The 15,823-nt window shown below is 31.8% G+C and overlaps 1 protein-coding gene across 1 annotated transcript in view; it reads left to right on the top strand.

Moving 5' to 3' along the window:
• LOC128190333 (ATP-dependent RNA helicase DDX1-like) overlaps positions 1–15,769 on the top strand; it is a 118,916-nt gene extending 103,147 nt beyond the window's left edge. Inside the window, exons 21-28 of the mRNA XM_052862355.1 lie at positions 4,289–4,435; positions 8,115–8,188; positions 10,785–10,857; positions 12,171–12,243; positions 13,560–13,602; positions 14,391–14,489; positions 14,806–14,926; positions 15,480–15,769. Of these exons, the coding sequence (XP_052718315.1) occupies positions 4,289–4,435; positions 8,115–8,188; positions 10,785–10,857; positions 12,171–12,243; positions 13,560–13,602; positions 14,391–14,489; positions 14,806–14,926; positions 15,480–15,601 (752 nt within the window). The 3' untranslated portion in view covers positions 15,602–15,769. The remainder of the gene's footprint in view (positions 1–4,288; positions 4,436–8,114; positions 8,189–10,784; positions 10,858–12,170; positions 12,244–13,559; positions 13,603–14,390; positions 14,490–14,805; positions 14,927–15,479) is intronic.
• Positions 15,770–15,823: the final 54 nt, after the last annotated feature.

Raw genomic sequence — 15,823 nt, 5'->3', positions numbered from 1 at the left:
AACTATATCTATATTTAGTAGTAACATCCCTTCTATGACTCAAGATCAACCAGATACAGCAAAACACGCTTATGATGAAGTGCCAGGGATGGGTGATTTTACTTTGATATAAGCGCAGTTTGTTATATCTGTCAAGTTTACAACATGTGATAAAGTCACTGGGAATGAAAATCCCTTTGCTTTAAGTGTCAATTCATTATAAGCATGTTCGCTATATCCATGTTTTACTGTAGTTATATGAGCACATTTTATTCACATCACTGTACTATCAGTGTACGTTAAGATTTTTTAAAATGGTTACTTAATAACATTATAAAAATTGGAAATATATGTCTCAGTTTTCATGCAGTTGCTTTTTTTTAACATGAGTTCTATAATACTACATCATTTTGCTACAGTATTTACATTTTAAATATGATTACTCTTAATTATATACAGCATGTGCTGTATATCTGACGAATCAAAGGATGCCCTTATAAATCCATTGAAGTATAGTAAAGGTAAGTGCTAAAAAATTTGTCAAAGTGATGAGCTTTAGTATTTCATAATTATCAGCTACATTTGGTTTGTTTTAATTTAATGAACAAAAAACATTAGATTTAAAAGATACATGCTCAAATGTAGGCTATAAGCATCAGTGAAGTAACCGAGGTCTTTGAATTGTGAATGGTAAGGAAAAAAGATATCAAAGAGATAAAGGGATAATGCGCTGTCAATTACCAAGCCAGTAACTGAACATGATATTGTCTTATTCATGTCAAACAACTAGACATATATAACAGCCAATTAGTGTATAATAAAGGCTTTTGTAATGTCCATGTAATTACCAGAATCAAATTAATGTAATGATGCAGAACACCATTGACATTACCTGTTCTTCTGCCCTTTGTCTTGTTTCATCCGTGTAACTTGCTGGTGTTACACCGATGATGTTCATGAACAAAGTCATTTAGACTGACGTACACACCTTGTACCGACGGTTGCACCTATTCGCGCCAAGCGGAGATGTGTCAATTGCAAAGACTAGCTAGATCTAGCCACTGATCTTCAATGGATTGTGCAACATCATACTTACAAAACTGACTGAATTTTTTTCCTCACGAAACTGGCAAACACTTTATTTAATTATCTTTAAAACAGAGAATTTTCTTGCAACTTATCTTTTGATAAAAATTTCATGACAGTTTGAAAATCGTATTTTTAATTAAGTGCACTTGCCACATAGTAAATATATCATGATAATCAACTGAATCAGGGAAGTATATTAAGATATTAACATATTCAGGGTATCTTTTATTTTAACTTACAGGTTTGTCCTGTCATCAAGCTTGTTTTTTGTCATTGCAACTCCTGTTAAACTGATCCGATGAACAAAATTTCATGAAGTTTGTATAGACATATCTCATTTGATAATTATTGTGAAGACATGCATATTTGCAGGAAGTTGTGATTTAAGTATTTTTTCGTGAAATTATTCCCCTTTTATTAAAACGAATTGTTTTATTTATTGCATAATTGGCCATTCTTTATATGTAGCTTTTTAATTTGTAGCTTTAAAGTGTAGTGTAAAGTGAGCAAGCTCACATTACACTACACTTTAAAGCTACCAATACATATAAGGAATATCATAACATCTTTGCTAAAATTGACTCCATGGGCTCTTGATTACCTGTATCTGTATCTATCTATATATATATATATATATATATATATATATATATATATATATATATATATATATATATATATATATATATATATATATATATATATATATATATATATATATATATATATATATATATATATATATATATATATATATATATATATATATATATATATATATATATATATATATATATATATATATCTCTATATGTATCTGTACCTGTGCCCAATCTTTTAGTTTGGATCAGTTTGCATTTTACATGTAACACTAAGGTGTCATGGAATCTACTTTTTTTATCACAAGTGTTGTCACATTTTTATGTATAATCAGAGGGAAAGAGATTATATTACAGTAAAACATGGTTATAGAGAACACGCTTATAATGAATTAATGCTCACAGTGAAGGGGTTTTCATTACCCATAACTTTAATACATGTTGTAAACTTGATGGATACAACGAATTTCGTTCAAAACGAAGCAAAATGGCATGTCCTTGTCATTTTGTTATAAGAGTGTTTTACTGTATACCAGTGTGTTTAAACACATTAATCTTACTTGTTAATTGTATGAGGTCAGTGTTTGTTGCACTATGTCTTTGACCAAGACAGCCCACACAACTCAAGCTCTATAGTTTAAGAGGACGTGAAACGAATAATTTCTCTCACTCTGAACTTTTCCTATTATTTACGCCCTTCTTGCGATAATCCTCATGATTAACTTTTTGAAATATTTATGATTATCGTATGGATAAAGATGTACATGAATTGTGGTGTTCTTGAATTCTGTAGGATTCGAGGAATGATTGACCAGAATTTTAAAGAAATACTGCCATCTCTGAAAATAAAGTAATAAGTAACTGCAATCTAAGACATATATCAGTGGTTGCCTAATAGAATTAGGAGCCTCTTTACTGAATGAAAGAATTCATCACCCTTTGTTAAAGATTCAGAATTAACTTTATCTAATGAAACATTTACTCTTAAAGTCAAGTTTTATTTTTTTTTAAATCAAACATTAATTAGATATATTAAACAGACTGGATGTATATATTAGCTATGCATTGGTAAGGGCAGTTAAGGCCAATACTTTGTAACTTGTTTAGGAAAAACACCAATGTACCAAAGTCTCGAATTAAATGAAATTTTTTGATGTGATTGTCCCTGGCAAAATCCTTGCAAACTTTTATGAATATAATGAAATCAGTTAAAGCGAATTAATGGCTATTGTGAATTAATTTTGAGTCCTAAGAGGTGAAAAATTAGCTTAAACTAATTAAACTATTTGCCATTGATCACACAGTACATGTATCAGGGTATAGACTAACAATGCTCAGTCTATTCAGCCTTCAGTATCAAAGTATGTACCGATAATTGGGTTTTTTGTGTGATTATGTATTCTCGGTGAAGTTATTCAGTACTTGTATTTACCTTTTGAAAGTGATCACAATTGATGTGTAAAGGTCAGTGAGTAATCAATTACTATCACGTTAATAGTAATGATGTACAGCCTGATAATCCCTACAAAAATCGGTCTGTGCTGTGGAATATAATTTTTCAGTAAGATCTGAAAGCACATACAATGCCATTGAAATGTATCCTATTAGGACTTTTGTATAATGGTGCTAATCTTCTTGCGGACCTAGATAATTTATTTTGTATGCTAGTTGAACACATTAATTAGTTCTGAACAGAGGAAGCAAGCTTCGTGTGCCAAATTGAGAGTGAGAGTGATCAAGATGTAAAACTGACTTTCAGGGGCAGTAGAAAGTGAGCATTACAACGTACATATGAATACTCTGGAGAAGTTTGTCTGAAGCAGTAATTCATGCTGCCTTTACGTCTGTGATTAACAGAGTTCCAAACTGTCTCTTAACCAGAGTCCATTATTGGTAATGATTTTTGTCAGATTCATGACCAAAGGATTCGAGCTTTCCTAATGAGTTCAGGCGAAATTAGAGAATGGAAAGTGTACTCGGTTTGTAACTTCCTGTGATCAAACAGTCACGTGAATCAGCGTCTCGTCAAGCTGTCTTGGTGTAATGACATATATTGCCTGCTGAACACTATTTACTGGTTGTTCGGCCCCTTCAAACAAGATGGAGACTTGAAGCATGATAATGTTAGAATATTCTTCTGCATCTGAGGTCAAATAATGACTTCTTACTAAATTTTGTTGATCTCTGCGAATATACTAAAGAAACATATACTTTTCATAATATTCATTATCCATATATTTTGTTATGTCAACTTTAAGGGCTTTGCAATGAATAGGAGAAATAAAGGATTTTACTGGAAATTTAATTAGGAATATCTGATTAGTTTTTATTTCCTGTACAGTGAGAATAACAAGTTCCTCTTTTGTTGTCATGTTATCATGTGGGTAGCACTGTTGTTTAGAGTTATGATCAAACCCAATTATTGGACAACACGGGTTGCAGTGAAATGTAATTTTACCAGTTCAAATTTGTCAACCTTATATGAATGAAATATTCCGGAGTGAGATGTGCAGCATCAGTTCATCAACACATGTTTACCCATTAATAATGAATTCATTCAAATCCAGTCATATTAAACAACTTTAATGATATATATTTTCTATCTTTAATTTTCATTGAAGAGACCATGTCAGAAGCAGTGAAAATCTTGAAAGGAGAGTATGTGATCCGGGCTTTGGAAGAACACAAGATGGACAAGGCCCTCATCTTCTGTAGAACCAAGCTGGACTGTGACAACTTGGAGAAATACTTACAGCAGAGAGGAGGAGGTATACACTCAAGCTAACACCCACCCACACCAATACAAACACAACTCATTAGAGACTTTAATGGATCAACTACACATTTCTTTTTTTTTCTTTTTTTTCTTTTTTGGTGGTGAGAGGAGGGGGGTCTGTTCTATTTGGCAAAAAGTTTTGAGCTTGTTCAAAACTTGGAATGGATACCTCCAGACGTATGTGCCCATGTGAAATACAGTAGCAATTTATGCAGATGCATTTATTTTTGCAAAAAAAAAAAAGTTACAGAGAAGTTTAAAGTCTAAAGCAGATCGAATGACAGTGACAGAATGCTAGACTGAACTTAAACAATTTGCCACTGAATTTTTATTTCAGTAATTTTTTTTACCTTTACAATACACAATACAAAGAAATGGGCAGATTTGTTGCAACTTGACAGACTGCTTGGTGAGAGCCTGTGGAAGGCTCTTATGATATGCGATACTTTCATGGTCAACCATAGTGTGTACTAGGAATGTTAATGTCTCCTGACTGCTTGACAATTCTAACAACCAAAAGATGACAAGAATAATCAAACAATATCACATGTAACAATATCACATGTTTGAGTACAGTACCATTAATGAGTAATTTCTTACAAATGAAAGAAATTATTGCCTTTGCCTCATGATTCCTTAAAGGAGGGAGATGTATAGTTGTCTTTCATATTAGTGTGCCCTTTGAGTATCGGATCCTTTTAAAATTTCATTATGAAACTGAAGTTGGAGACATCTGACAAACTATGGAATTCTTTGCTTTTGTTTGATGTTTAAAGATCTCTGTGGACCTAGAAAATTTCAATGTTCAATGAAAAAACCATAATGTCATTAGATATCTTTAAATTAGCATTTTTAAGGAAATTTATGAAAAACATTCAATGAAAAAACCATAATGTCATTAGATATCTTTTAAATTAGCATTTTTAAGGAAGGAGAGGATCAAAAGACATAACTAAAACCTCTGTCCCTTTGGTCCAATGGAATGTGAATGATATTTGTTCTATTTTGTCCTTCACTAAGCACCTTGGGTGCTAACTAATGATGATAGGAAAAATATTATACAAATGCATTATTTCATCATCCCATTTCTTTGTTTTCATCAAGATTGATTATTTCTCATTTACTTTAAAATACTACGAAATGAGAGATCATTTTTTGCTATAGAACGATGTTCTATGTATATATGTACAGTGGGTCTTTAGTGGTCCGTCTAGACAATTTTTTAAGGAACTGGACTTTATGACTGATAATTACGACCATGCATTAATCAGAATATTTTTATTCTGGATCAGAGCATTATTTTATTTTCTAAAATAAACCATGCATTAATCAGAATATTTTTATTCTGGATCAGAGCATTATTTTATTTTCTACCATTAACATCACTATGTACTTCTCTGATTGGTTTTTTTTTATTGGAAAGATTTAATGACATTATGACACTTGCTGCAAATTAAGAAGTGCATGGTTACAGATCTTTGTCAGATGTCTTAAAAATTGTTTCTTTTAACAGGGATGGATTAAGGTTTTCTTCCCAGCTGAAATTGTATTAGGGTGAAAGGGCAGAATATAATGGACTATTGAATAATCAAATCACCCATATTCTTATAAGCTCTTCTGAACTGAGTACTATAATGTCATCTTTAACATTATGGTGTTGTTAATTAGACCCCCACTCTGCTGGCACCCTACGGTGATCAACAAGTTCATTTGAGTTTTAAAAATACCCAGTGCACCCTCATACAAGCTCAAGATTGGTAGAGAGTTTGTTCATTTGTTCATCATATTTCATTTGTCAAGAGCATATTTTTTTCCAAGTTGGGATTAAACTTTAAAATAAACCAATTTTCTTGTTCAAAAGGTCAATGTTGGATAAGCTCTGTGTAAATTCCTCGTTTTTAACTTACTGTCTCTGCCATTTGACCAGAAGGGCTCAAACTTCCCCATTTAGTGCTAGAGATAGTGTAGAGTGCCCAAGGGAGGTGGTATGCAACGACTCTGAACCAATTTTCTAGATAAAAGGTCAAGGTCAAATAACCCTTGTCAAGAGCATATTTGCAGTGTCTGCAAACCAAAAAAAAACCAATGCATGTACCATTTTCCCCCTCAACTTTGAAATAAATTGTTTCTTAGTACAAAATGGTACAGTTTAGAACTATCTTTGGTGGTTTCATCTAAATGTTCTTTGCTAGAAGTAAGGCCCTTTGATATTGTCACCATAGCAATGATGACTTGACCATTAATTCTTCTGTCTGTTTATATCAGTCAAAACATTTAAGTTCAGTTAAGTCAATTCTCAAATCATGATTTGATTTAATATCATCTCTCTAGAAATGTTTCCAGAACCTTTTTCCAATGATATGAAAGCTTCTTCTTTATACCAAATTTGCATACCACCATTCCCTACACTTTTTTCACAACAGACGTAATTTCAGGGTGTATATTATCTCAATTAACCACAACAGGTGTGAAGTTTGTGGCTTATAGGTTGTCGCTAAAGATCACTGATGTCTGGTCATTGGCTAGGTGATTGAACTGGTATATGATATCTCATCGAAAGACAACTCGTTGATAAAAATTAATTGATGCGCCAACTCACAGAATGGACAGCTCTTAGAAAGGACAAGTCATGGAATAGACAACACATTGATACTCATCAACAGTCAATGAAAGTAAAAAAAAAAAAGGACACACAATAATTATATAGATTTTTTTTTTTATTAACATTATGTAAGTATCTAACATTGTGGGCAAGCCTCTCAAGGTAATTTAAATAGTTGGGATCTCTGATTCATTCTGCTACATTTGACACGGACGTAATTTATTTATTTTTTTGAAATTTCCTTGCGAGGCTACTTTTAATTAGAATTCCCTCAAAATTTCTCGGTTTACTTTTGCGATAAGTTTTTTTTTTTCATTTTTCCAATTGCATAGGTATACAAAACCATTGTATACCAATTTGTTTTTATTCTTTTGATATAATAAATACCTCCCTCAGCCATGTGTCTTAACTGTGAAGCGCTGAGTGATTTATCGATGAGTAGTTGTCATCCACTAATTGGCTTTTTGTGATATGTCAGATCAGCGAGTTTTTCATGTGATTAGTTGACTTTTGATGAATTTTTTCAATAGACGAGTTGTTTTTTGGTGAGGTGTACGGTACCAGATTGAACAATCTAATAAAAGAATTCATCAACTCTCAAACTTAAGCTGCAACTCTCTCTCTCTCTCTCTGACAGTGTTTTTTAAAAACAATTAAATTTTTTTAGCAGAGGCATTGTGTTTGCCATGAAATAGATGAAAGCTAGAACAATGATTACTTTCACAAATATATATAATATATATATATATATATTATATTATATATTAATATATATATATATTCAATATATAGTTAAAAGATCTTGGAATTTGACATGAATGTTGTTATCCAAGACATTAAATCAAAAGACCTCTATGGTAAATAACAGATGTTCATTATACAGTTACATTTATTTTTTAATTTAAGTTAAATTCTTTTTTAGTTGGTTAGTTGTGAAGCAATTATTCAAACAGTTTTCATTCTGAGTTAAGGACATTTTAAGTGATATATTATACACAGAGATAAATAATTAAAGCATTTATCTATCATGAAAGTTAAAATTGAAATGAGATGATATTGATTGTTGTAGGCAAATATTCCTGTGTTTGTTTGCATGGAGACAGAAAACCACAAGAAAGAAAGGCAAACCTTCAAAAGTTTAAGGTAAATCACCCAAAAGGATGCAATAACACTCCCAGAATGCCTCCTTTCTAGTATCAACAATTTGGAAACATGGTATTTTAGCTCATAGAGACAAGTTGAGGGGAGCTAATGCTATACCCTTGGTGTCAACTTCCAGACCTGGATATAGTTTTGTTGCAGGTCCTGTATCTTAGTTATGACATGACCTATCTTCACTAACCTTGCATTGATTGTGCATCTAGACCTACTAATAGACTTTAAAGACTTGGAAGCAGCTGGATCTGGGCCATGAATTTCAGATGCTGGAGGAAGTTAAGGTTTTTGAAGCAGGTAAAAGTTTTTCGAGCAGGTGCCCCTTAGTTATTACTGGTCCAGACTTGCAAAGATGGCATCTTATGATATTCATGCACTTGACAGGCTTGAATAGGGAGTCTTAGCCATAGGGTTTGGTTGCTGAATGAGGTTGTGTTTTTTGGAGCAGGTTACATGTTTATATAAATAATAGTACTAATAGATAGTGCATGATTGATTTGATATATAAATGAATCACAGAGGTAGCTTAAGATACAGAGAATGATCTCGATTATCTAGATCCTTAGACAGGTTAAAGATTTTAGAACAACTCAAATTGTGTTTTGCTCTTGAAGCTGTCAAAAAATGAAGTAAATGCTGCTCATACCTAGTCAGACTAACACAGTTAATTTAACTTTGGATGTGTAAATAGAGGTAGCTTCAGAGACAGAGCTTGATCTTGATTATCTTGATGCTGGAACAGTTTTTTTTTTAGTAGTTTAAAATAGGTTTGAATGTTGTAAAAAATGCTGTCCTGGCTAATGTTCATGGGTCTTGTAACTTTGTATTTGAAACATAAAACTAGCTTCAGATACAGAGCCTGATCTCCTTTATCAAGGATGCTAAGAAGACTTTGTCCTACCTCATTCAAACTTGCTGGATAGATGTATGTGTTTGTTGTTGTATGATTTATCATGATTCCTGTGATATTGTACTTTATTATACTTTCATGTTAAATTTTGAAATCTGATTGGTTTAGATGCATTTTATAATCCTTTCTACCCTCAGCGTTAGCAGTAACTTGGCAACGGGGAACACTTTATAAATAGTGCCTAATTGTCGGTTGACAATGGGAAGCGTCGTTTGACAATGGTTTTCTCGGGGTGTCAATTTCAACAGTTACCCTCCTGAACAGGCACTATTATATTTTATTTTATTATATTGAATGTCTTAATTTTAAAGAAAACTTTACTGCTTTTATACCGAAATAAAGTGAATTCTACGGTGAACCGTATGCGCATAATTTACGCGCATGTAACAATTCGTTGTGTTACCCATTGCCAAGTGTGTTGATAACACTGAGGGTAATAGAACGGATTACCAACTGCGTCTAAACCAATCAGATTTCAGTATTTAACATGAAAGTATAATAAAACAAATTGTTACATGCTCCTAAATTATGCTTGTATAGTTCGCTATAGAATTCATGTCATTCCTATATAACAGCAGTAACATTTTCTTTAAAATTAAGACATTCAGTATAATAAAATAAATACTGTCTGTTTGGAAGGGTTCGGTTGACAATGGTTTTCATGGGGTGTCAATTTCAACTGTTGCCCTTCACAACAGGCACTATTTATATATATGATTGGTTTAGACGCAGTTAATAATCCGTTATATTACCCTCAGCGGGTAACACAACGAATTGTTACATGTGCGAAAACCAATGTCAACCTCCGCTTCGTGTTGGTTAACAATGGTTTTCTTGGGGTGTCAATTTCAACTCTTACCCTTCGAAACTATTTATATAGTGTCAAACCACATTCCAGTATCCAATATTCTATTAAGGATCATTTACTATGATATTCATAATATGATAAAGGTGGTCTCGTGAGGGAGATGCTTCGTCTTGGTGAGCTTTATAATCTATGATTACCCGTTTCAAATTTTCGATTGAAAAAAAATTTCCATTTAGAATAAAATTAAAACATTTAAATTAGAATGAAAAATTAAAAACATCATCATGATATGAAATGGTCTGAATTAATTAGATAGACCTTTACCTTAGGGAAAGTTACGATTTTTCGTAATGTCATAAGCACTTATTTATAACAACGTCTACTGACTCAAGTTTTATTAATTTTCATGAATCAGGGCATCTAATTTTAAGGATTTAGTGATAAAAACAGTTTCAAGGATACTGAAATTTTTGGCCAATGATTGTTTTAATAAATCTGTCATTAAATATCGCAATTGAATGAAAATTTATTTTCATTGATTATCTCAACAATGGAATCAACAAAAGTTGGTATTCAATGAGTTTTAAATAAATGAAACAACAGTTTCGGGGCCTATCCATTGAAAATTGATGAAAAGTATTTCCTGTGAATTTTTAGACAATTCTAAAATCAAAAATTGGTCCTCTTATTTGGGGATGGTTTAGATTTCATATATGTGATGAAAATATACTTTTTTTCAAAGTGAAGATGTTCTGTACGTATTTTACTTATTGGGATTTGGAAACCCAGGTTGGCCATATTAACATATTCTTAGAAGCGTTGAAGAACATGGAGCTTAGCTTCCATTGTTTTCTGATTTCTTTCAGGATAATAAAGTCCGCTATATGATTTGTACAGACGTTGCTGCCCGAGGAATCGACATCAATGGTTTGCCTTATGGTAGGAAACACATGCTTTATTAACCTTTTGATACACTTAATCCGTGGACAGTAGTCTTGAAAAGTCAGCTAGAGGTCTTTGAAGTACTGGAAGGGCTTCTTGATAATTATTGGACAAATCTGTTGGAGGTTTATTGGAGAAGATAGCTAATTTAATTTTACTTCCTCAAATATTGTTTACAATATACATGATCCAAAGGTTTATTAACAAAAAAAGTTGACCACTCCTCTTGAATTCCTACTTGCCTTGGCACTCCCCTTAGGATTCTAAAAAGAAGATCTAATTTTTGCCTGTCATGTTTAACATTATTACCAATTTTCTTTGACATAAAGATATGTCAATCAGTTAGATATTATGCAGAGAAAGATTGAAAGGTGCATTTTGCTAAAAAAAAAAAAAAAAAAAAAACCCTGCAGATCCAAGGTAGGTCTGTCAAACAGGTCATAAATATTCCTCATGCAAGATAACAGCTAGCGAAACAATGAAATCGGAATCAAGAGTTTTAAAACTCCTTTTACTCCAATATTCATAATTTATGCATGCTTTTAAAAAATGTTTCTGTTTTATATATGTGCATTTATAAGAATTCATTATTTTTCATTTAATTTTCATTTGATTAACATTTGTGTCTTTAAATAAAATAATATTTACAAAACAAATTTTATTGGAAAGAACTTGTGAATAAAAAGTATAAATGGGTGATTTAAGTATTTGCCAGCAATGACCATTATATTAACTTTCAAAACTGGCGGATCAAAAATAAACTAAGTGTACACTATTTTCCAGAAAATCTCTTTGGAGTTTGTATGTGTAAAATGCGTTATAAATGCAGGCAAATCAACCTCAAAAGATTGGCTGTTTGGGTAAAAATCATTTGGATCATATCTCTGACTTGTACTCTTCCATGATGCATTTTCACTTTGCATGTTTTGTATACATTAACTATCAAAAAATATTTTCATTTACCTCAAATTCTGATTTTGCAGGTTTAATTTTTGTGATCTTTCTAAAATAATTGGTTTTTACAAAAAATTATTTTGAAAAATTAAAAAGCCCAGCCAAAAATTTGACCAAGCAGGTTTGATAAATTTCTTCAAACTTCATATTAAGATCTATAGAAAAAATACAATATTTAAAAGTGAAAAAATAGACTGCACATTCTACCTTCAAAATAATTAAGCTTAATGTTTACAGTCACCTATAATCTGCTCTTTTGGTAAATGTTTGTCCCAGAGACAGATTAAGGAGACATGTGAGAATGCTTTGTGGCTGGTACATGCAGTAATGGGCATATGTCCCTTTGTTTATTTTAGTCATAAATGTGACGCTTCCTGACGAAAAACAGAACTACATCCATCGGATTGGCAGAGTCGGAAGAGCTGAACGGTAAAGCTTGTTGTAGATCAAGCCCAACAGTTTGCTTATGCAGTCAGCAAATCCTGCTGCATTATGGTCTAGTTAATGGATTAGCTATTAAGTTAAATGCTGTATTTAATAATGTAATGTGTAAATTAATAGCATTTAATCAAGAAAACAAAATATTTTTTTATTAGAAATTTTTTTTATGTGTATAAATTTTTTTATAATTTTTTTCCCCCGTTATCATGGTTTAATTTAAGCCTCATTGTTCGTGAGTTATTTGCAATGTACATTTTGTATTATGTAAGTCATTTCTCCTATAAAAGAAATATTAGCTGTTTCCAACCACTGGTAGTTGAAGTAAACATGTACGGTATATAAAAAACTGGACGTAGACAATTGTCAACAAATATAATTAATGAAATCAAAATACTTGCCAAGTAAAATTGATTCAATCACTGCTGATTTTAGCTTTTGAAGGGGAAAGTTAAGGTTTTGCATCACTTAATATATACAATTCAATCAAGGAAGTTTAAATTGGAGCATAAGAAGTCTCCTTCCTCAGTATTTTATTTTATCCAATCAGTTGGAAAAAAGAACCAGGAGAAGTGATAAAAGACTTTCTAGTTCAACTATTGATTTTGTTGCTTCAGATTTTTCTCTTTTTTATGACCTCATTTTACTGATCTGATATGCAAAGTAAAGCCCAGATTTTTATAACTTGATTACACACAGGTTACAAGGTACAAGGGTCATCTTCGTCATTGCAACAGACAGATAATGGCTTATCCCGTGACATTCATGTCCATTTCATGGCTGCATTTACCAAATATGGTTCATCGTTGTTTTATCTATAGTTCTTCCTGTTTATCATAAACCAGTGTCTTACTTTTCCTGTTAATGAATTAACTTGGACCATTTTGCTGGTTGACAGTTTCTGATGCTATGGTTTTAAGTACATCTATGTCTTTTTTAAGACACTGATTTATAAATACATACATGTATTTCTATTTTCTGAGATGCAAAATTGCATTGACTGATTGAGGATTTTTTGCTATATAAGCACATTGTAAAATTTCATGAGAAATTCAGGGGGAAAGACACTTATTAAAGAGAAAGTAATAAAGTTCTTTTGAACACAAGGATATGTGAAGAAAGAAGTGATTGGAGGTTTATTTAGGTTTAATATTTCTGTCCACTTGAATTCCAACTATACCCTCGACCACATTTGTTCGATGATGATTTCTTTGAGAGTAATTACTTCAGTTAATGGGGGAAAAAATGCTTTTCCGTAAATTCGAGAAAAAGAATTCCAGCAAATGATTGTTTTCTTCTACATACAGGATGGGTTTAGCTATATCTTTGGTTGCTACAGTAAAGGAAAAGGTAAGTTATCTTCTTCAGCAAAAAGATAGGGATATAATACCATTTATATGCTCATGCATTTATAAAATTGAAATTTGCTACAAACCTGAAATTTATCTACTGGAAATTCTCAGAAAATGGAAAAACCAACAGCAAATTTTATTTTTCCTACTCACAATCAAAGAATTTTCATAAAAAAATAACACATCATTCGAAATAATTTATCGGTATTAAATTTTAAATTGGCCCGATTATAATATTCAAATAAAAAATGCCATTAATTTACCAAAGTAGAGAATCATAACATTTTAAACTGTAAGAAAAATAAAAAGATGTTTACAAAGCTGTTAATTCCTAATTATATAAACATGAGGAATTCTGTAATATCAATATAAATTCATGAGAAGCACACCTTGTGGATTGAAATACATTTACCTGGCTTTTATTTTTTCTGACAGATGTAAACTAAATGAAACTGATAAAAATTGGATGTTTAGATTTCATATTTTGTAATAACATGTAGATTCAATACAGGAAAAACCGAGAATTAAGTACTTGCATGAAATAAAGAATTTGCATTTCACTTTATTTGAATATGTCAATGTCAACCAGAGCAAATATGGGTATTATCTTTCCCAAAGCTAAATAGTTGAGAAAAAATAACAGAATTCCAAATTTGAACATGATCATACAAAAACAGATAGGTCTTTAACAATCATCCCAAATTTTTAAAAAGCTACAGCTTTTAGCAATTAAGCAACTGAATTACATATGAATTCAGCATGCATCTTTGTCTTTTGTTTTGATAGGTATGGTACCATTCAAATTGCAACACCAAGGGACGGGGCTGCTACAACACAAATCTGACTGACCATGGTGGCTGCTGTATTTGGTACGATGAACCAAAGGTAGGTTGAAGGTAGTTTTCTCTGTAGAATACCTGTAAGGCATATATTCAGCATGTGGGTTAACTGGGGCTCTTTTACTTAATGGTTTATTGACCTGTATTTGTGAACAGATAAGGCAAATTAGAGTTCAAGCCTTCAAGTGTGACTACATTCTTAAAATAACCATATTCATTGAGAGCAATTTTTTTTTATTTCCTTCATTTGCTAAGAGGAGACTTTCGGAATCATAATCTCAGTAAAATGCAAATGTCTGCCATTTATAGCACTAATAAGCATATTTTTCCTCGATTTTTATTTTTTTGGTATTGTTTTCAAGCTACTCTCAGACGTACAGGAACATTTAGATATTACCATCGACAAGGTCGATCCCAGCATGAAGGTCCCGGTTAATGAGTTTGACGGCAAAGTCACGTATGGACAGAAGCGCAGAAATACAGGTACAGACCAAGGTCTCTCACAGATACACAGACTAAATAAAGGAAAATCTGCTCTCCTGATTAAAGCATTTCATGAAATAGATTTAAATATTTTCATTAAAGCTTTTTGCTTACATTGTAGAAAATGATAAAATGAAAACATATAAACTGTATAGTCTTTTTGGAGGAAAAATAGATTCTAATCATTATCTTGCATATATTACTTGGATTTACATTCCAACATTTGATTATGACTCTTAATGTAATGCATTGTTATTCCTCTTGCACTTCTATCTTCGTTCAGATTGCGATATGAATGTACATTAATCATGATTTGATCAAAAATAAAAATTTCTGTCAAGTATAATAATTTATCACTATGACAGATAAAATATCATTCAAAACAACTGACATTTTACACCAGAGAAATCCTATTTGTATCAAGTTTCTCTGTATCATCATCTTGTTTTTCGCTGATTCACAGTATTGTGTAAATTAAGTTTTTGCTAGGTCAGATTACAAACATCTCAGACCATAGATTAACAAGTATTAAATAGTTTAATCTTTTTGCAAGGTGGATCCTATCAAGGACATGTGGCTTCTCTGGCACCTGCAGTGAAAGAATTGGCCGAACTGGAGAAGAGAGCTCAGACTTCGTTTATTGATCTGAAGTACAAAAAGTTTGCCCAGCGTTAGCTTTTTGTTTTCATGACATTTTATTGCTAGAACTTTGACATTTACTGCAGTCTTTGATAAAAAATCAATACGAAAAAAATTTCAGGCCATTTGTATTCCCCAAAATGCTTATGCTTTGTATATTACACGTTTTCCGAAGAGAGGTCAATAAAATAGTTCTGCCATCCATTTTTTCTTATCTTTTTTAAGAGTCTTTAATTATTGTTTAAGTATGTTTTATCC

Source organism: Crassostrea angulata, chromosome 6 (assembly GCF_025612915.1).
Source record: "Crassostrea angulata isolate pt1a10 chromosome 6, ASM2561291v2, whole genome shotgun sequence".
Taxonomy (NCBI): domain Eukaryota; kingdom Metazoa; phylum Mollusca; class Bivalvia; order Ostreida; family Ostreidae; genus Magallana; species Magallana angulata.
The sequence above is the reverse complement of the archived record's forward strand: the minus strand, read 5'-3'. Positions and strand labels throughout refer to the sequence as shown.